Raw genomic sequence first — 23,594 nt, 5'->3', positions numbered from 1 at the left:
TGTGAAATATTTACAGCAAATACACATTTAAACACTTTATTAAATATGAATAATAACAAGAGCTCTGAGGATGCGCTATCCCGACTCGTGTTAACTCCAATTGTACTCAAGCAATGACGTTTACTTTCAAATTGTAACACGAGCACTACACGCGACTTGCGGAAACAGCCACGATAAACCCCTTTCTCGCTAGCACCTAAATGTTAGCTTACTACTTGTAATCTGGCCCCTAAATGTTATACGTCGTGTTCATGCAGATTTAATTATATATGGTCTTTAATATAAACAGACAATTTACTCTGACATCTGAATAGAAAAAAAGAGGTGTAATTGAAGATAAACAATGTAAAACATGAAGTGATGATATCTACTGCGTTTTAAATACTGCTCATCCTGTCTTTTTTTTTTTTCTTCCTAGTCCTCCCCAAGAAGAAGCAAAAGCTGGTTCTAGTACCCTTCCTCCAGTTAAATCAAAGACAACTTTTATTGAAGCCGACAAGTACTTTTTACCATTTGAGTTAGCATGCCAGTCAAAATGCCCGCGAATTGTCAGCACATCTCTGGACTGTTTGCAGGTTTGTATCGTCCTTTTGTCTTTATGCATGTTCTTGTGCAGTTGTTTCTGAGATTTCCAACATTAGATACCATGAAGATCTGGCACTGCTCTGGAAAAACTTGTTTTTAAGATAAAACTATATCATTCTTACATTGCAAAAGCTTTATTAAATACAATAATGTAATGCTTTTGCAACTCATTGCTCTCTTAATATGTGTAAGCTAAATTATATTTTAAAAAATCTACTAGTTAAGTCAAAACATTCTTTCACCTGGCCAGAGTCCTTTATTGCTGATAGGGAAATTAGTAACTCAAGAAGAACGATCAATGAAAGTCTTCTATTCTTCTACATTGTCACTTTCTATATAACACTGAGATTTGTTTTTATTTATTTAAAATAAATGTTTGTACCTGGATATGATTAACAAAACTTATTAAAATTTGGTATGCACAAATTAAAATTTTAAAATAAATCCGGTTATTTTAAAAAAAATATTTTTTATATTTATTTATTTAAGAAAAAAAAAAGAAAGGAATGTTTAACTGGTTTTAGATGCATGTACTGTTGGTGATTTAACTAAGCAGCACATTAAGTGTATTTTCTAAGTGATCATAACTTCTTACTGAAATATTTAAAAAATAAAATTAATAATCCATAAACTCCAATAGTGTACTATTTACATGATAGATGATTAAACAATAAAGCACAAGCCAATCATAAGGAGTCATATGGAGCATAAGGGTAACATCATACAGCATAAGAGAATGAGCATAAGAGAATGGGCGATTGGTATGGCAAAAACCTTCAAATAATTAATACACTACACAAGCAAACGGGTATTAATCTGCCACAAAAGATACTGTACATCGATCAGACTTTTACAACTAAGTGAATGACTGGAAGATACTATTGCCCTTTTACTCACAACCAACCTACTAAACTGCTGCACAAAACCAGCAATACCAAATAAAAAAATAAAAAAACATGGCAGACAAAGGTCACAAATCTAAAAATGCATCAAATCTCAAACCCTGTGAAGCCTCTCCCATTACACCTATGGAAGCACCACAGGATCACATGATTATTACTTCCGTACTAATCCGACCTACGTCACAAAAGATAATCTTAAAACACTATCATCCAAGGAGGATATCAAAGAAGCCATGCAGCAAATGAGAAGCTACTTCAGCGAATTGCGTAAAGACATACATTATTTTAAGGGTCATACAACTCAAAACCAAATGTACATCACTTCAAGCAGAGGTACAGGACTCTTCCACTCAGTCACAATACCACTCCACATTGCTAGAGACTCTACAAGATAGCGTTGAAGACTTAGAGAACCTCAGCAGAAGAAATAATCTACGGATCAGGAGAGTCCCAAAGTCCATCGCCCCAACAGCACTGATGAGCTACCTGCAGTACTTATTCTGGACCATCAAGGGTACACCATCAGCACCAGAAGTGGTACTTGAAAGAGCCCACAGGGCACTACGACCTAAACCTGCTCCAAAAGCTCCCCCAAGAGACATGATCCTTAAATTCCTAAACTATAAAGAAAAAGAAGAAATATTGCAGAGCTGTAGGTCTAAACACCCCGTCACCCATGCCGGCATTGAATTACAGATTCTTTCAGACCTGAGCCTAACCACTCTACAAAAAAGAAGGAACTGAACATTTTTAATAACTGTTCTTTCTGACCAGCATCACCACCACTAAAGAAGATACCACAGCCACATACAGAGTGGCGTCTGACCTTAAGGCATTCTGCAAAGCAATGGACATACAAGTAACTCCACCACATCCAGAAGAAACCAATCTAGGAAGAATAGAACAAACAACAAAGCACATAACTCAGCTTAACATGTCCTGAACATGGACTCTGCAGCACAACTTTCTGTAATTTGATTACACCACCCACTCTTAGGGGACTGGGTCTCTCAGAAAGACCTACTCCTCAAGAATGTACACGCAGACACCCACACTGACCCTATGAACAGTAGATGGCTGTCATAAATGCTTGATAATGGCATTGAGAGAGTATTTTACATGCAACAAACCTGACATCACCTCACTGCCCGTTATGTGGGAGGCACACAAATGTGTGGTAAGAGATGAACTAATAAAATACAAATCTAAACCGAGAAAGGCCACTAGGGAAAAATATGACAGATTGTTCTCAAGTTGTGTAATCTCTTTGAGCAAACATAAAAACCAACCTACAGACACACTATTAGAGCACTCCCTAATACAAGCTAAAACAGATCTCAAAGATCTCCTCCATGAGGAGACACAGCGATTAGCACTACTTACAAATCAGAAGTATTATGGAGGAGAAGATAAAGCAGGCAAATTGCTAGCAAGAGCCCTAAAACGCCAACAATTCAAATCCTTTATTTACGCAATTCAAGATCCTTTTGGAGGCCAACACACAGAAAGCACAGCTTTTGCAAATTGCTTTAAATTATACTAAAAAGGCTTATACAATATTAATATGACAACAAAGGACAGTTAAACAAATAGTAACACTAAAACACAAGGTGCTGTAGACCATGTCTGAACTTCTGCATTAAAAACACTAACTGAGGAGGAAAACTCTCACCTAGATTCCCCATGAGGAGATAGCAGACACAATTAAAAACCTCCCCACAGGAACGAGCCAAGGCCCTGACAGCTTCAGTATCAAATATTATAATATGTTTGCTCCTATCTTAATCCCCCACCTACTAAATATGTATAACGAATTTGCTGACACAGGGTCATTACCCCAAACAATGTTAGTAGCTTATATAGCGGTTATACTCAAACCAGGAAAACCTGCAGATAGACCGGAAAACTTCAGACCCATCTCCCTGCTTAATGCAGATATAAAAATACTGGCCAAAATACTAGCCAACAGAGTGAACAAGTATCTCCCTGACATAGTAGGATTTATCCCAGGTAGGGAGGCAAAGGATAATACCCTCAAAGTCCAACAATCTCACAATCCAACTCTATCCCCATTGCCCTCATATCCACAGACACTGAAAAGGCTTTTGATAGAGTAGATTGGTTCTTTATGAAAACAGTACTAACATCAATGAAATTTGGTCAGAATATCCTAAACACAGTCTTTGCACTATATTCAGCGCCCAATGCCAAAGTGAAGGTGAACAATGTAATATCAGACCCCTTCACTATTACCAACGGAAAAAGGCAGGGCTGTCCCCTCTCACCACTTTTTGCACTCACAATAGAGGCCTTAGCCAATAAAATTAGAAAACAATCCCATAATAAATTTCATAATGATAGGACTTAAAGAAAGTAAGCTAGCTAGGTATGCAGATTACCTACTTCTAACCATCACCAATGTAGAATCTTCTATTCCAGCCGCTTTAGCAAAATTTGACAAATATACTAAAGTATCCAACTTAATCTAAATAAGTCTGAACTTTTGCCCATCACACTCCCTAAAGCCAATATCGATAATCTGATATCATGCTGCCCTCCCTCTATTAAAAAGGATACATTGAAATACCTAAGGGTCTTCTTGTCAGCTTCCCCCACAGATATGTTTACCCATAACTTCGTCACCATAGAAAATGAAATTACTCATGACTTATCTACCTGGAGATCTAACCCCATTTCTTGGTTTGGACAGATAAGGATAATTAAAATGAATGTCCTTCCCAGACTTCTTTACCCATTTCAAATTATCCCCCTTCCAGACGCATTTATAGATCAAAACTTTTGTCTGGCAAAGGATCAAGCCAAGAATCAATAAACAAACGTTATATTTACCAAGAGACAGGGGTGACTTGGGCTTACCCAACCTCACTCTCTACAGACAAGTTACTATATTACAACACTTAGTTGACTGGTGGCATAACTCATAATACATAGTACATAAAGAATGAGTAACCCTAGATGCCATTATATTACAAAAGGGGAATGTCGGCTCATTGGCATGGATACCTGCCAAACATCGACCAATAAAACTACAAGCATATACTTTTCTCACAGAATTTTTCAGAGAATGGGATAAATTAATATCTACCAGCACCCACATCTCTTCCCCAATCTTGCCATTTACACCATTATTAGAAAAGCCAGATTTACCCTGCTCCCCAGGGCGTGTAGTGCCAATGAATAACTACCAATTACATCATTACATCAGAGAATAGTACAGTCCATCTTAGAATGAAACAAAATTGTACCCCATGATGAAATATCAGATACACTGGCAAGCACTCCCGTATCATGTTTCCAATACCACCAACTTCAGCATTACATAAACACACACACAGGCACAAACAGTCATTCTATAGAGAGATTACCCATTTGAAAACATATGTTTGTTACTGACTGCCCCCTAGGCACATAATTTCTCTCATTTATAATATGCTATTAGTCCCTAACACAGACAACTAGCCAACATACGTCCGTAACTGGCATAGGGAACTGGACTGAGCACTAACCAGCCAATACTAGAGATTTTTTTCAGGCTGCCAAAATGATTTCCATGTCGGCTTGGGTTCAGGAATTACACTGTAAATTTATAAGCATATGGTATCTCACACCCTCCGGATTTAAATACATATATCCCCACTCAAACAGCACTTGCTGGCAAGGTTTGGACACGAGGGAACAATCTTGCACATCTGGTGGCGATGTCCCAAGATAGAGGGATACTGGACTCAAGTCCTAGAGATAATGGATAACATACTGGATGTCACTCTCCCAAATGACCTCCACACACACAGCCTTCCTAATATAAAACATGGGGCGACGGGCCCACTGATGTTCCTTATGCTGTCCAGTGCAAAAAACCTGATTCCTAAACATTTAAAAACGCCCACACACCCCCAGTAAGGCAGAATGGGAAAACCGGTTCACAACAATCTTGCAACTAGAAAGGTTCAATTACCACAAAATAGGAAAAATATATATCCATTAAAGGAACACTGAACCCCAAATTTTTCTTTCGTGATTCAGATAGAGCATGCAATTTTAAGCAACTTTATAATTTACTCCTATTATCAAATTTTCTTTGTTCTCTTGCTATCTTTATTTGAAAAAGAAGGCATTTAAGCTTTTTTGGGGTTCAGAACTCTAGACAGCACTTTCTTATTGGTGGATGAATTTATCCACCAATCAGCAAGAACAACCCAGGTTGTTCACCAAAAATGGGCCGGCACCTAAACTTACATTCTTGTATATCAAATAAAGATACCAAGAGAATGAAAACATTTTTTATAATAGGAATAAATTAGAAAGTTGCTTAAAATGCTGTGCTCTATCCGAATCCCGAAAGCAAAAATCTGGGTTCAGTGTCCCTTTAATTGATGCTACAGCTCTGGAACAACAGTGCTTTACACTCTCCTACATTCAGACAAGGAAATGCTTTGCTCTTTACCTGATACCTTGGACTTTCGAGGCGGCACTTTGTGTAGCCTCTGACTGGATTTTTACTGGATTTAAAAAAAAAAAAAAAAATTTCATTTGATCAGGAACCACCTTTATCTTATTTTCGTATCAAATCAGCATCCATAACCACTGTGCAGCTTACCTAATTCAAACAACTGTTCTTCAAATTGAAAAATAAAAGCCACACACAAAGTTTTCATATGGCAAATATATGGAAGTGTTGTATTAGAAAACTGCAAAACTCATGCAAAAATTTGGGAAAACTCTCATAGCCTGATCTATGTCCTCTTCTGTCTACAGTGTTATATTGAATTTTGTCAATAGAAAACGATAATTACTATTGGCCAAAAAAAAGTTTTTTTTGACTGTATGTGGTTTTCATCCATTATTGCAATATAAATCAGTACAGAAATTGGATTGCTTCAACTTTCTGTCAAACAGGTGGTGAGAGTCCACGATCCATTACTCATGGGAATTATCCTTCTCTCCCTCTTGGATGAGGCAAAAAGCACCAAAACTCCAAAATCTCTATAAAAACCACTTCCACCTCACACATACCTCAGTCTTTACTTTGCCTTTGTGGAGGTGGTTGAAGAATCAAGATATATTTCAGAGAAGGGGGTTTTCAGTCTATATTGAGGCCCGGTTTCCCCTCAAAGTACAGTGCTTGTCAGAGGGATGTATTGGGGTATGGTTTATGATTCTTTGTTTCACCTCATGGGCAATGTTTCATAAACCCCCTATAAACGATCACATGGTCTTGTTCTTTGCCTCCCTTTATGGATCTACAATATACTCTTATTTCCATATCTTCTGCTGATATGTTTTAGTACTGGTTTGGCTGTTTGCTGCTTGTTTGTTGGTGGACGAGTGTCTATTGAATAGTGCTGTTGTAATGCTTCCTGCCATGAAAAGTTTTTCAAGGCTGCAACTTTTGAAGTGTTATACTGCTCTCTTAGATTCAAACAATCATTAAAGGTATTTCCCTATGGGACTCCTGCCATTACAACCCTCAGATGTCTCAGGGACTTGTCCTGCAGCCTTCTACTGTGGGATTCTGGTATTTCCTACAAGATTTCCTCTGCGATATTGGTATCTGCACTGGATGGACTCTCTACTGGATACTGTTGCAGCTGCATGCCTGGTAAGCCAGTGAAGGGGTGCTTTTGCAGGTAAGTGCTTTACTTTAACACATACACAGCCTAGAGGCTATTGGTAGGTACCCAGTCACAGGTACAACATAGACAGGGGGCTCACCCTGTTTCTCTTCTTGAAACATATTTTTGCCTTTTTTTTTTTTTTTACAGGTTCCTGCATACTTTATGCTGTTTTAAAATGTTAGAGACTATACTGCGTAGCTTTATTAACTCTCTGGCAGCTCTCTGGAGAGTTTTTTTAGCACCTTTCTTTAATAGGTGTTTGGCCATTTAAGATTTCTGCTTTCGGTTTTGTGCAGTTAAGAGTTTAGTTGTGTACTCTCTAGTTTTGCAGGGGATGTGTTTTTTTTAATGGGTTTTTAATGCTTATTTTGCTCAGTACAGAAAATGTTTTGGTTTTTGCCATTTTTTATTTTGCCCTCTTTCAGGCCATTTGCCCGCCCCCATAACTTCCCTGAGGCCTGCTTCAGTATAGATAAGCAGTGCAGTGTTCTGGGTAATTCATCCAAGTTGATGCATCTAATTGTGGATTTTGTTGCTAGATGGGGTGAGTACTTATACAAAGTACTGCCAGAGGGTTTATTTAGAATTTTCAGTCTGCAGTCTGTTCTTAAAGAGTTGCAGAGGATTTTGTGTATATCTGGTGTTTTACACTGTATTATGGAACAAAAACTGTAACCTCTGTTTGTACTATGCAAATCTTTTATAGCACTAACCCTAAAATTAAGTAGCATATCATAGCATAAGCAGCAAATCTGGGTTATTATCTTAATCTGTTATTGTATTTGTGCAGAATGTTTCCTCCTGTGTGAAAAATAAAATAAAAAAATATATATGTATATACTGCGTGTGTATATATAAATATATATATATATATACAGGTGTATGTATATATATATATATATATATATATATATGAACAATATATATTTCTTCTTTGTGCACATAGTGTTTTATCATATGTACATATGTATGTGTGTGTGTGTGTGTGTATGTATATATATATATATATATATATATATATATATATATATATATATATATATATATATATATATATATATATATATAATATAACCTTTGTGTCTCGGTCCTATACTATTATTTAGTGTGTACAACATTTTCTATGCCTATGTAGGTATATACATTTTACTGTGCATGTTTAAATTCCTAACACTTTCCTGCAGGATTTTTACAGTTCTCAGTGTATCAATGAGATAATTTAGAGGAAATTTCTTTGTAGATGCTGAATTTTAACCTTGTATATTTTTTAATAACAATATACTAAGTGTTTTCACTTTGTAAATGTTTTAGTAAATGCAGTCTTTGCTTTTCTTAACAGGTTTTTATCAGTATTTGCGGTATATCTAAATATATAGTGCTTGTCTAACAATCAGGCCAAATTTCATACTGCATTTGTACATATTGTATAATATGTGCAGGTGTAGTATGTATACTAATTCTTGTTTTATAAACTTGATATCATTTTTTGCATAAGTTTATATATTTCAGAATTTTTCAGTATGAAGTAAACTAGACTTACAGATTTATTTCTTTGTCTTTCAGGAGATTGGGCGTTTTTTTTTCATAGAAGCAGAATCCTCTTAATTGATCAGATAACCTGAACCTCTTTGGGAAGAATCCCATGATGCAGGAATTATCTAAGTAAGCGTGGAAACTGAAGGTTGTACGTTTTAATCTAGCTATGACTGCTTGTTTTTTTTAAAAAGGAGACTCTTGTTAAGGTGGTTGCTTTTATCTTTTGTGTCCAGGGCTGAAGGATATGGTATTGGTTGTCCCTGTTTTAGTCTTAGGGCTTTTATGCCAAAGATTTAAGTTTTTTTTTTGTTTATTTTAGGCTTAAGAATTCTAGACCGTATAAGGCTACTTGGTCTCATATTGGAAGCAATTTTTATCAGGACCAATACCTGCACATCCTGATCCACTAGGATTACTTTTGTTTGCTCTGGTTGGCATTCTTAGATGTTCACTGACTGTTCTCGTCTTTCTATTTCATTTCGATGTATCTCCTTTTTTTATATGGTTGTAGGAGCATTGACGGTAATCAGTGTTTAGGGAATCCCCCTTATCAAGTTGTTATTTTTGTGCAGGCTTTTTACTTATGATCTTTTAAATATGTCCATTTCCATCTTAGAGGGTGTCTTTTCTAGGAGACATTAAGATTATATGTGTTTATTGCTGGTGGAATCATGCAGAATAAACTTTAGAAGGTGCCCTTGAATCCTGCTTCTTTCCCATCAGTAGCTAACTGCATTTGCGACCGTTTTTTCTGTTTAGTTGCAATAAATTGTTAAAGATTATCTGCAATTGGTTTAGCAGATTTCTCTTTGTCTATTTTTTTTCTCGTAGAGCATATTATTTAAGCTTTTTTTAATCATGGTCCCTCTTAAAAGAGGGAACAAAGAAAAAGTTTTATCTTTGTGTTTTATGTAAGCCTCATTGGCCTCTTCCTCTGTGGTCAGACCTCTTATCTTTAGGTCCTTTTTTCCATCGGATCGCAAGTCTCTGAACTTGATAGCATGGAAATGAATAGTTTGTTCCATGGACATAGGGGTTTCTCTTTATCTGTGATTTAAACCCTGATTCTGACTTGTAGCCTGTAACTAAGAAAATTTGGAAGGACTTTTTTTTTCATGGTGTTTTAATCATGATTTTTCCTAAAATTCTTTCAGAATTCCTAGGATTCTGCATTTTTTTATTTAAATTTTTTGCAGGATGGTCTAGATAATGACCTACCTGCCAGTTTTCTAAAGGGGCAGGTTTTTTAGCTTTGTTTCACATAAAGATTGCTAATCTTCCTGATTTTTATTGTTTTGTTCAGACTCTGGTTCATATTAATCTGTTATCAAGCCTATTTCTCCTCCATAAAATCCTTTTCTGGTGTTAGGGTATTACAGGTTCCTTCTTTCTGAACCTATGCCTAGTCTGGTAATTTTATCTACTTGAAATTGTTATTTCCTCTGAGTTATCTGCTCTTCTTTTTTTTGTGATCCTCTTTATCTAAAATTTCATCAGGATAAGGTTGTTTTTCTGGACTTCATTTGGATTTCTTGCCTAAAGTGGTTTCTTCAGATAACTTTAGCAGAGAGATTGTTGTTTCTTATTTGAGTCCTTTTTCTAGGTATGCTTCTGACTTCTGAGAGATCTTTGCATTACTTGGTTATTGTTTGAGCACTTGAAAAATTATCCTTTCATGGTAGTGAGAGTTCTCGAGACCCCACCCTTGTGTTTCTCCAACATTGGTGTGTCCGGTCCACGGCGTCATCCTTGTGGGAATATCTCCTCCCCAACAGGAAATGGCGAAGAGTCCCAGCAAAGCTGGCCATATAGTCCCTCCTAGGCTCCGCCCACCCCAGTCATTCTCTTTGCCGTTGCACAGGCAACATCTCCACGGAGATGGTTAAGAGTATGTGGTGTTTAGTTGTAGTTTTTTATTCTACTATCAAGAGTTTGTTATTTTAAAATAGTGCTGGTATGTACTATTTACTCTGAAACAGAAAAAGATGAAGAGTTCTGTTTGTGAGAGGAAGATGATTTTAGCAGCAGTAACTAAAATCGTTTTCTGTTTCCACATAGGACTGTTGAGATGAAGTAACTTCAGTTGGGGGAAACAGTTAGCAGACTTTTCTGCTTAAGGTATGACTAGCCATATTTCTAACAAGACTGTGTAATGCTGGAAGGCTGTCATTTCCCCTCATGGGGACCGGTAAGCCATTTTCTTAGTCTCAAACAGAATAAAGGGCTTAATATGGGCTGTAAAACTGGTAGACACTTTTATGGGCAAAATCGATTGCTTTATTTGAGCATTTTATACATGTTTATGCTTGTAATTCACACTTATAAGCTTGGGGAACGTTTTTTAACGTCAGGCACTGAGTTAGACACCTTTTCAGTCAGGAAGGGCCTTCCCAGTTGTAGGCTGAGCCTCATTTTCGCGCCATTACTGCACAGTTACTTTTGAGAGCAAGACATGCAGATGCATGTGTGTGGATCTGAAAGTAGTTGGAAAGGTTCCTAGAAGGCTTCATTTGGTATCGTATTCCCCCCTGGGTTTGGTAAAGTCGCAGCAAAGGCTGTAGCTGGGACTTTAGAGGGGTTAAAACTGTAACCGGCTCCGGTTTCTTTATTTTAAGGGTTAAAGCTCTGAAATTTGGTGTGCAATACTTTTAATGCTTTAAGACACTGTGGTTAAAATTTGGTAAATTTTGAACAATTCCTTCATACTTTTTCACATATTCAGTAATAAAGTGTGCACTGTTTAAAATTTAAAGAGACAGTAACGGTTTTGTTTTAAAACGGTTTTTGTGCTTTATTGACAAGTTTAAGCCTGTTTAACATGTCTGTACCTTCAGATAAGCTATGTTCTATATGTATGAAAGTCAATGTGTCTCCCCCTTCAAAATTGTGTGATAATTGTGCCATAGCGTCCAAACAAAGTAAGGACAGTACTGCCACAGATAGTAAAATTGCCCAAGATGTTTCATCAGATGAAGGGAGTAGACATAGTTCTACATCATCTCCTTCTGTGTCTACGCCAGTTTTGCCCACGCAGGAGGCCCCTAGTACTTCTAGCGCGCCAATGCTTATTACTATGCAACAATTGACGGCAGTAATGGATAACTCCATAGCAAATATTTTATCCAAAATCATATCAGAGAAAGCGTGATTGCTCTGTTTTAAACACTGAAGAGCAGGAGGGCGCTGATGATAATTGCTGTGTCATACCCTCACACCAATCTGAAGGGGCCATGAGGGAAGTTTTGTCAGATGGGGAAATTTCAGATTCAGGAAAAATTTCTCAACAGGCTGAACCTGATGTTGTGACATTTAAATTTAAATTAGAGCATCTCCGCGCACTGCTTAAGGAGGTGTTATCTACTCTGGATGATTGTGACAACCTGGTCATTCCAGAAAAATTATGCAAGATGGACAAGTTCCTAGAGGTTCCGGTGCACCCCGACGCTTTTCCTATACCCAAGCGGGTGGCGGACATAGTGAATAAGGAGTGGGAGAAGCCCGGCATACCTTTTGTCCCCCCTCCTATATATCTAAGAAATTATTTCCTATGGTCGACCCCAGAAAGGACTTATGGCAGACAGTCCCTAAGGTCGAGGGGGCAGTTTCTACTCTAAACAAGCGCACTACTATTCCTATCGAGGATAATTGTGCTTTCAAAGATCCTATGGATAAAAAATTGGAAGGTTTGCTTAAAAAGATTTTTGTACAGCAAGGTTACCTTCTGCAACCCATTTCGTGCATTGTTCCTGTCACTACAGCAGCGTGGTTCTGGTTCGAGGAACTAGAAAAGTCGCTCAGTAGAGAGACTCCGTATGAGGAGGTTATGGACAGAGTTCACGCACTTAAGTTGGCTAATTCTTTTATTTTAGATGCCGCTTTGCAATTAGCTAGATTAGCGGAGAAAAATTCAGGGTTTGCAATTGTGGCGCGCAGAGCGCTTTGGCTAAAGTCTTGGTCAGCGGATGTATCATCCAAGACAAAATTGCTTAATATCCCCTTCAAGGGTAAAACTCTCTTTGGGCCAGAATTGAAAGAGATTATCTCAGATATCACTGGGGGAAAGGGCCACGCCCTCCCACAAGATAGGCCTTTCAAAGCCAAGAATAAGTCTAATTTTCGTTCCTTTCGTAATTTCAGGAACGGACCGGCCTCTAATTCTGCATCCTCTAAACAAGAGGGTAATGCTTCACAAACCAAACCAGCCTGGAAACCGATGCAAGGCTGGAACAAGGGTAAGCAGGCCAAGAAGCCTGCTGCTGCTAACAAAACAGCATGAAGGAGTAGCCCCCGATCCGGGACCGGATCTAGTAGGGGGCAGACTCTCTCTCTTTGCTCAGGCTTGGGCAAGAGATGTTCAGGATCCCTGGACACTAGAAATAGTTTCTCAGGGTTATCTTCTGGAATTCAAGGAACTACCCCCAAGGGGAAGGTTCCACATGTCTCACTTATCCTCAAACCAAATAAAAAGACAGGCATTCTTACATTGTGTAGAAGACCTGTTAAAGATGGGAGTGATACACCCAGTTCCAACGGCAGAACAAGGAATGGGATTTTACTCAAATCTGTTTGTAGTTCCCAAAAAAGAGGGAACTTTCAGACCAATTCTGGATTTAAAGATCCTAAACAAATTTCTCAGAGTACCATCGTTCAAAATGGAAACCATTCGAACGATTCTACCTACAATCCAGGAAGGTCAATTTATGACTACCGTGGATCTAAAGGATGCGTATCTTCATATTCCTATCCACAAAGAACATAATCAGTTCCTAAGATTCGCCTTTCTGGACAAACATTACCAGTTTGTGGCCCTCCCATTCGGGTTAGCCACTGCTCCAAGGATTTTCACAAAGGTACTCGGGTCCCTTCTAGAGGTTCTAAGACCAAGGGGCATTGCAGTAGTACCGTACTTGGACGACATTCAAATACAAGCGTCGTCTCTTTCAAAGGCAAAGGCTCACACAGACATTGTTCTGGCCTTTCTCAGATCTCACGGATGGAAGGTGAACATAGAAAAAAGTTCCCTGTCTCCGTCGACAAGAGTTCCCTTCTTGGGAACAATAATAGATTCTTTAGAAATTAGGATTTTTCTGACAGAAGTCAGAAAGTCAAAACTTCTAAACACTTGTCAAGTTCTTCATTCTATTCCTCGTCCTTCTGTAGCTCAGTGCATGGAAGTAGTAGGGTTGATGGTTGCATCAATGGACATAGTTCCTTTTGCGCGAATTCATCTAAGACCATTGCAACTGTGCATGCTGAAACAGTGGAATGGGGACTATACAGGCTTGTCTCCAGTGATTCAAGTAGATCAGAAGACCAGAGACTCACTCCGTTGGTGGCTAACCCTGGACCACCTGTCCCAGGGAATGAGCTTCCGCAGACCAGAGTGGGTCATCGTCACGACCGACGCCAGTCTAGTGGGCTGGGGCGCGGTCTGGGAATCCCTGAAAGCCCAGGGACTTTGGTCTCGGGAAGAGTCTCTTCTCCCGATAAACATTCTGGAACTGAGAGCGATATTCAATGCTCTCAGGGCTTGGCCTCAACTAGCAAAGGCCAGATTCATAATATTCCAATCAGACAACATGACGACTGTTGCTTATATCAATCATCAGGGGGGAACAAGGAGTTCCCTGGCGATGAAAGAAGTGACCAAAATGATAAAATGGGCGGAGGATCACTCCTGCCACCTATCTGCGATCCACATCCCAGGTGTGGAAAACTGGGAGGCGGATTATCTGAGTCGTCAGACATTCCATCCGGGGGAGTGGGAACTCCACCCGGAGATCTTTGCCCAATTGACTCAATTATGGGGCATTCCAGATATGGATCTGATGGCGTCTCGTCAGAACTTCAAGGTTCCTTGCTACAGGTCCAGATCCAGGGATCCCAAGGCGACTCTAGTGGATGCACTAGTAGCGCCTTGGACATTCAACCTAGCCTATGTGTTTCCACCGTTTCCTCTCATTCCCAGGCTGGTAGCCAGGATCAAGCAGGAGAGGGCCTCGTGATCTTGATAGCTCCTGCGTGGCCACGCAGGACTTGGTATGCAGACCTGGTGAATATGTCATCGGTTCCACCATGGAAGCTACCTTTGAGACAGGATCTTCTTGTACAGGGTCCATTCGAACATCCAAATCTGGTCTCCCTCCAGCTGACGGCTTGGAAATTGAACGCTTGATTCTATCAAAGCGTGGGTTTTCAGATTCTGTGATAGATACTCTAGTTCAAGCCAGAAAACCGGTAACTAGAAAAATTTACCATAAAATATGGATAAGATATATCTGCTAGTGTGAATCCAAAGGATTCTTATGGAATAAGATCAAAATCCCTAAGATCCTTTCCTTTCTACAAGAAGGTTTGGATAAAGGATTATCAGCAAGTTCTCTAAAGGGACAGATTTCTGCTTTATCTGTCTTATTACACAAACGACTGGCAGCTGTGCCAGATGTTCAAGCATTTGTTCAGGCTCTGGTTAGGATCAAGCCTGTTTACAGACCTTTGACTCCTCCCTGGAGTTTAAATCTAGTTCTTTCAGTTCTTCAAGGGGTTCCGTTTGAACCTCTACATTCCATAGATATTAAGTTGTTATCTTGGAAAGTTTTGTTTTTGGTTGCTATTTCTTCTGCTAGAAGAGTTTCTGAGTTATCTGCTCTGCAGTGTTCTCCGCCCTATCTGGTGTTCCATGCAGATAAGGTTGTTTTGCGTACTAAGCCTGGTTTTCTTCCAAAGGTTGTTTCTAACAAAAATATTAACCAGGAGATAGTTGTACCTTCTTTGTGTCCGAATCCAGTTTCAAAGAAGGAACGTTTGCTACACAATTTAGATGTAGTCCGTGCTCTAAAGTTTTATTTAGAAGCTACAAAGGAGTTCAGACAAACATCTTCTCTGTTTGTCGTCTATTCTAGTAAAAGGAGAGGTCAAAAAGCGACTTCTACCTCTCTTTCCTTTTGGCTTAAAAGCATCATCCGATTGGCTTACGAGACTGCCGGACGGCAGCCTCCTGAAAGAATCACAGCTCACTCTACTAGGGCTGTGGCTTCCACATGGGCCTTCAAGAACGAGGCTTCTGTTGATCAGATATGTAAGGCAGCGACTTGGTCTTCACTGCACACTTTTGCCAAATTTTACAAATTTGATACTTTTGCTTCTTCAGAGGCTATTTTTGGGAGAAAGGTTTTGCAAGCCGTGGTGCCTTCTGTTTAGGTAACCTGATTTGCTCCCTCCCTTCATCCGTGTCCTAAAGCTTTGGTATTGGTTCCCACAAGTAAGGATGACGCCGTGGACCGGACACACCAATGTTGGAGAAAACAGAATTTATGCTTACCTGATAAATTACTTTCTCCAACGGTGTGTCCAGTCCACGGCCCGCCCTGGTTTTTTAATCAGGTTTGATGAATTATTTTCTCTAACTACAGTCACCACGGCACCCTATAGTTTCTCCTGTTTTTTCCTCCTGTCCGTCGGTCGAATGACTGGGGTGGGCGGAGCCTAGGAGGGACTATATGGCCAGCTTTGCTGGGACTCTTTGCCATTTCCTGTTGGGGAGGAGATATTCCCACAAGTAAGGATGACGCCGTGGACCGGACACACCGTTGGAGAAAGTAATTTATCAGGTAAGCATAAATTCTGTTTTTTCTGTGGTTAGTTTTTTCTTCCGCACATATTTTTTCCCTGCTCCTTTCATGGCTCTTTTTCTTACCTCACTTGATTATCTGTACTTTAGACTGAGGTATGTGTGAGGTGAGAGGGGTTTTATAGAGCTCTTGGGGTTTGGGACACTTTGCCTTCTCCTTGTTGCAGGGAAGAGTAAATTCCCATGATTAATTTATCAGCTAAATATAAATTATGTTTTTATTCATTTGTCCTTGTCTTGTTAAAAATGTGTGCTGTTTATGAATAAGTACAAATACTTTTATCAAATATTTTTTTTAAATATTTTTTGCCCATGAAACTTGCTAAAAATAAAATGTGATACCTACCATTCCTGAGTCCGTAACATATTTTTAATTCTACCTATAAAATATGTAACTTGTCCAACTGTTTTATAAATCATGTAGTGGAGGAAAATATTGTTTTGGATAAATAATTTCAATGTATGTTTTATTGCTCTTTTAGAAATGATAAACTATTGTTAATACTTTTTTTTTTTTAAACTTTTTTTTTTAAAATTAGCCTTTGTTTTAGTGATATTTTTTTTTCCAAATAAATTTTCTAGTCTTAATATCTTTATTTTAGCTGCTAAATGAAACTTATTTTTAAGAGCCTATCACATATCTCCAAATTGTTTTTTGTTTCATCAAGTAAACCAGCTTTAATATTGCACCCTAAGAAGTATCCTTGTGTTGATCGCTCATGCAAGAATACAGACATTTGATCTAGTTGTATTGGAAATACTATTCAAAACTCTTAGGACCAGATTACAAGTAGAGCGCTATTTAGCGCTTACGCTAAAGGTGCTAATTGTGCTAGCGGTCAACTTTTTGCGCTCATTGGGTTGCGCTGGTGGTATGAGTTGAAAGTAAAAAGTTTGCAGTCTCCTGACCACTAACCTGACGAGAGTAAACAACTTACTTCTATCACAATTAGACTATCAAGCTAACGATAACTTCTTCCCCCATAGAAGTCAATGGAGAGAGATAAGTGGAAAAAAAAACCCTTGTGCGCAAACCCAATCGCATGTTCTCATTTGGGCATACCCGATCATATATTCACATATTTGCATACCCGATAGCATATTCACATGTGCATAAACCCTATTGCATATTCTCATGTGTGCTACACTGACATGAAAATATGAATATTTGACAGTCCAATGTTCTGCACATAGCAGAATATGTTCTATTTATTCATAAATACATATTTCTACATATATCTGATGGTATTTTGGTTATATATATATATATATATATATATATATCAATGTGGAATAGAGGGCACTCACAGGTCTTAATTAGATTTCAACAATTATTTTATTAGCAATAAAAATTCACATGAGTCGACGTTTCGGCTCTATAAGTGAGCCTTTTTAAAGAAAATCTTATTTTTCTATTATAGCGTGTTTAAGCAGCCATTCCCAAATATCGTATTTGATACAATATATTTGGGAATGCTGGACAGCAGCTGAAGTATATAGCCTTTTACACAGGACTTACTCTGGTGAGTTGAGGAAATTGTTAGGTAAAATATCTTCCTTGTTTACATAGAGATGCTCAGCTTTTTACAATAATGCTGCATCACTTTCAAGTAATTTAGCATATGAGTATTATGTCCCTTTAAAAAGGAAAGGGAAAAGGACAGAAATAAGGAAAAGTATGTACACATTGTTGGGATTTTTTCATATTTCTCACAATTTTACTTGTTCGCAAACAGTCACGAAAACCCGAGCGCAAACGTTTGCGCTTTACTTGTAATCTGTCCCTTTGAGTTTTGAGAGCAACCCCAGTCTTACAGGAACTTTAGTTACACTTTAGTTACTGTTGTTTAGAGATAACACAATTCTGTGCTATTATTACAGCTATGAAAGGTTTTTCTAAAGAAAAAAAAAAGAATCTATATAATCTTTTAAGAAAAAATATTCCAAACTGTGTTTATATTCATCCCACACAACTCGTTTCTTTTATTCATAACCATCAATTTATATTCTGTATTTTAACAAACACTTTTAAAACCATTGCATAAAAGCCATTAAGGAAGCATGACAAGTCCATTAACTGTGACTAATTATTATTATGAATGAGCTATTTTTAAAGCTTATATTTTTTACAGACTTATTTCCCATCTTAATAAAACTGTAACATCTATGGATTCTTTTTTAGTTTAATTACATTGCCTGTATTTGTATACATTATTCATATAATTATTATTACAGGGAGTGCAGAATTATTAGGCAAGTTGTATTATTGAGGATTAATTTTATTATTGAACAACAACCATGTTCTCAATGAACCCAAAAAACTCATTAATATCAAAGCTGAATATTTTTGGAAGTAGTTTTTAGTTTGTTTTTAGTTTTAGCTATTTTAGGGGGATATCTATGTGTGCAGGTGACTATTACTGTGCATAATTATTAGGCAACTTAACAAAAAACAAATATATACCCATTTCAATTATTTATTTTTACCAGTGAAACCAATATAACATCTCAACATTCACAAATATACATTTCTGACATTCAAAAACAAAACAAAAACAAATCAGTGACCAATATAGCCACCTTTCTTTGCAAGGACACTCAAAAGCCTGCCATCCATGGATTCTGTCAGTGTTTTGATCTGTTCACCATCAACATTGCGTGCAGCAGCAACCACAACCTCCCAGACACTGTTCAGAGAGGTGTACTGTTTTCCCTCCTTGTAAATCCTTGTAAATCTCACATTTGATGATGGACCACAGGTTCTCAATGGGGTTCAGATCAGGTGAACAAGGAGGCCATTTCATTAGATTTTCTTCTTTTATACCCTTTCTTGCCAGCCACGCTGTGGAGTACTTGGACGCGTGTGATGGAGCATTGTCCTGCATGAAAATCATGTTTTTCTTGAAGGATGCAGACTTCTTCCTGTACCACTGCTTGAAGAAGGTGTCTTCCAGAAACTGGCAGTAGGACTGGGAGTTGAGCTTGACTCCATCCTCAACCCGAAAAGGCCCCACAAGCTCATCTTTGATGATACCAGCCCAAACCAGTACTCCACCTCCACCTTGCTGGCGTCTGAGTCGGACTGGAGCTCTCTGCCCTTTACCAATCCAGCCACGGGCCCATCCATCTAGCCCATCAAGACTCACTCTCATTTCATCAGTCCATAAAACCTTAGAAAAATCAGTCTTGAGATATTTCTTGGCCCAGCTTGTGTGTCTTGTTCAGTGGTGGTCGTCTTTCAGCCTTTCTTACCTTGGCGATGTCTCTGAGTATTGCACACCTTGTGCTTTTGGGCACTCCAGTGATGTTGCAGCTCTGAAATATGGCCAAACTGGTGGCAAGTGGCATCTTGGCAGCTGCACGCTTGACTTTTCTCAGTTCATGGGCAGTTATTTTGCGCCTTGGTTTTTCCACACGCTTCTTGCGACCCTGTTGACTATTTTGAATGAAACGCTTGATTGTTCGATGATCACGCTTCAGAAGCTTTGCGATTTTAAGAGTGCTGCATCCCTCTGCAAGATATCTCACTATTTTTTACTTTTCTGAGCCTGTCAAGTCCTTCTTTTGACCCATTTTGCCAAAGGAAAGGAAGTTGCCTAATAATTATGCACACCTGATATAGGGTGTTGATGTCATTAGACCACACCCCTTCTCATTACAGAGATGCACATCACCTAATATGCTTAATTGGTAGTAGGCTTTCGAGCCTATACAGCTTGGAGTAAGACAACATGCATAAAGAGGATGATGTGGTCAAAATACTCATTTGCCTAATAATTCTGCACTCCCTGTATATGTATTTGTAAAGCACCAACAGATTCTACAGTGCTATACAGATGGTCGAATAAACAGACAAGACAGTAAAGGCAGGCTGTGACATAAGGATTAGAGGGTCCTGCTCCTTAGAGAGTTTACAATCAAAATGGTTTAATATAGACAAAACTATGGGACACATTTTTGTCTGTTACCAATTTAATAGCCTTTGATCTGATGAGCTGATATTTTACAATTTAGGCATTATTATAATAATTAATTCAGTGCTTGACAAACCCAGGTGCCAGGGAGTCACTGGCTCCTTAACATTAGGCCCTGGCACCCTGGTTTAGAGCCCCCAAACACTTATTGGTGACACACACACATATATAAATAGGGATGGGGCAAAAGTAGATTTTAAATATTTTTGTCAAGCCCAGAAATAATGTGTAATCTTTGGTAACCAAATGCAGTGTAATATGAGGTTACATTTGCATAAATGCACATATATACTTTCATTTATTTTGAAGTCAAATGTGTATGTGGCTCAATGCATAATCTACCTACTTAACAGATACTGTTTATACAAAAAAGCATTATAAAAAATAATCTTTCTTTCCTAAGATATGGTGAGTCCACGATGTCCTCAATTACTGTTGGGAGTATCACTCCTGGCCAGCAGGAGGAGGCAAAGACCACCACAGCAAAGCTGTTAAAGGGAGACTATACCCAAACATTTTCTTTCATGATTAAGGTAGAGAATATAATTTTAAACAACATTCAAATTTACTTCTATTACCTAATTTGCTTTATTCTTTAGATATACTTTAATGAAGAAATAGCAATGCACACAGTGAACCAATCACAGGAGGCATCTATGTGCAGCTACCAATCAGCAGCTACTAAGCATATCTAGATATGCTTTTCGGCAAAGAATATCAAGAGAATGAAGCAAAATAGATAATAGAAGTAAATTAGAACGTTGTTTATAATTGTATGCTCTTTCTAAATCATGAAAGAAAAAATTTGGGTTTCATGTCCCTTTAAGTATCACTTCCCTTCCCACAAACTCCAGTCATCTCTTTGCCTTGGTGCATGGAGGAGGTGAAGTTTTGGTGTCTGAAGAAAACTGAATTTCCTTTGCTTCAAGCAAGATTTTGAGTCTAGCCATAGTCCAAGTTAATCTCTTCAGTAGGGTAGTGGTGGCTTTAAAGCATTTAGGATGTTGTGAGGTTGGCCTTGCTGTGTTTTCCTAACATTTTGCTGCCCTTGTATAGAAAGCCAGAGTAGGTTTACTCTGTTCTTTCTCTTTCTACAGATCTCTGTGAGGAGTATGTGTCCTCTCACACTTTTTAAGCTGTCCTTCTGCCGGACAGCTAGATGTGCAGGTAAGTGCCTTTTGCCTTCTGACACTGATTGGGTTAAGGACTCTCTGCACTTAAGGTGGGACAAAAAATCCTTAATGGAGGATGTTTAAAGGCAGTGAGCAGGCACTATTATTGTATGTGGCTATGGAGACTTAGGGGTTAACCTCTTTCACAGCAAGGAAGGGGTTAACCCTCTATTGGTGGCTGAGATCTAATTTTTAAAGTTTTCTAGAGAAATTTAGATTTGTTTTTCTCTTGTAAGGTGAATCCAGTCCACAGATCATCAATTACGTGTGGGATATTCTCATTCCCAACAGGAAGTTGCAAGAGGATCACCCACAGCAGAGCTGTCTATATAGCTCCTTCCCTAACTGCCATATCCAGTCATTCTCTTGCAACTCTCAACAAGCATGGAGGTAGTAAGAGAGAAGTGGTGAAAAGTAGCTGTTATTTTGCTTCAATCAAAAGTTTATTATTTTTAAATGGTACCGGAGTTGTACTATTTTATCCCAGGCAGAAAATAGAAGAAGAATCTGCCTGTGATTTCTATGATCTTAGCAGGTTGTAACTAACATCCATTGCTGTTCTCACACATAACTGAAGAGAGAGGTAACTTCAGCTGGGGAATAGCGTGCAGGGTATCCTGCTATGAGGTATGTGCAGTTAATTTTTTTTTCTAGAGATGTAAATATTAGAAAATGCTGCTGATACCAGATTTATGTGAGGTAAGCCTGAATACAGTGATTTAATAGCGACTGGTATCATGCTTACTTTTAGAGGTAATACTCATATAAATTTGAAATTTAAAACGTTTGCTGGCATGTTTAAGCGTGTTTATATATTTGGTGATAAAACTTTATTGGGGCCTATTTTTCTCTTGTAAGGTGTATCCAGTCCACGGATCATCCATTACTTGTGGGATATTCTCATTCCCAACAGGAAGTTGCAAGAGAACACCCACAGCAGAGCTGTCTATATAGCTCCTCCCCTAACTGCCATATCCAGTCATTCTCTTGCAACTCTCAACAAGCATGGAGGTAGTAAGAGAGAAGTGGTGAAATGTAGCTGTTATTTTGCTTCAATCAAAAGTTTATTATTTTTAAATGGTACCGGAGTTGTACTATTTTTTTCCAGGCAGAAAAATAGAAGAATCTGCCTGTGATTTCTATGATCTTAGCAGGTTGTAACTAAGATCCATTGCTGTTCTCACACATGACTGAAGAGAGAGATAACTTCAGCGGGGGAATGGCGTGCAGGTTATCCTGCTATGAGGTATGTGCAGTTAAGATTTTTCTAGAAGATGTGAATGCTAGAAAATGCTGCTGATACCAAATTTATGTAAGGTAAGCCTGAATACAGTGATTTAATAGCGATTGGTATCATGCTTACTTTCTGAGGTAATACTCTTTTATATTTACAATATAAAACGTTTGCTGGCATGTTTAAACATTTTTATATATACTTTGGTGATAAAACTTTATTGGGGCCTAGTTTTTTCCACATGGCTGGCTTAAATTTGCCTAGAAACAGTTTCCTGAGGCTTTCCACTGTGTTACTATGAGTGGGAGGGGCCTAATTTAGCGCTTTTTTGCGCAGTAACTTTTACAGACTGAGACATCCAGCTTCCTCCAGGAGTCCCCTGAATGCTATAGGACATCTCTAAAGGGCTCTTAGGCTTTCCAAAATCGTTTGTTGGGGAAGGTAGGCCCACAGCAAGGCTGTGGCAGGTTGGTGTGACTGTTAAAAAACGTCTCTATGGTTTTTTTTTATCTGTTTTTTGAGCTAAGGGGTTAATCTTCCATTTGCAAGTGGGTGCAATGCTCTGTTAGCTTATTATACACACTGTAAAAATTTCGTTTGATTTACTGCCTTTTTTCACTGTTTTTCAAATTCTGACAAAATTTGTTTCTCTTAAAGGCACAGTACCGTTAATTATATGTGTTTTCCAAGCTTGCTAGTCTCATTGCTAGTCTGTACAAACATGTCTGACATAGAGGAAACTCCTTGTTCATTATGTTTAAAAGCCATTGTGGAACCCCCCTCTTAGAATGTGTACCAAATGTACTGATTTGACTTTAAGCAATAAAGATCATATTCTGTCTTTAAAAAATTTATCACCAGAGGAATCTGACGAGGGGTAAGTTATGACGACTAACTCTCCCCACGTGTCAGATCCTTTGACTCC

At 38.4% G+C, this 23,594-nt stretch overlaps 1 protein-coding gene across 1 annotated transcript in view; it reads left to right on the top strand.

Moving 5' to 3' along the window:
* ARFGEF1 (ADP ribosylation factor guanine nucleotide exchange factor 1) overlaps window positions 1-23,594 on the top strand; it is a 489,402-nt gene that overhangs the window by 122,378 nt on the left and 343,430 nt on the right. The window contains 1 exon segment of the mRNA XM_053715099.1: window positions 419-575. Within this exon segment, the coding sequence (XP_053571074.1) occupies window positions 419-575 (157 nt within the window).

Source organism: Bombina bombina, chromosome 5, assembly GCF_027579735.1.
Source record: "Bombina bombina isolate aBomBom1 chromosome 5, aBomBom1.pri, whole genome shotgun sequence".
In the NCBI taxonomy this organism is placed as follows: Eukaryota; Metazoa; Chordata; class Amphibia; order Anura; family Bombinatoridae; genus Bombina; species Bombina bombina.
Note: the sequence above shows the minus strand (reverse complement) of the source record. Positions and strands in the feature narration are given on the sequence as shown.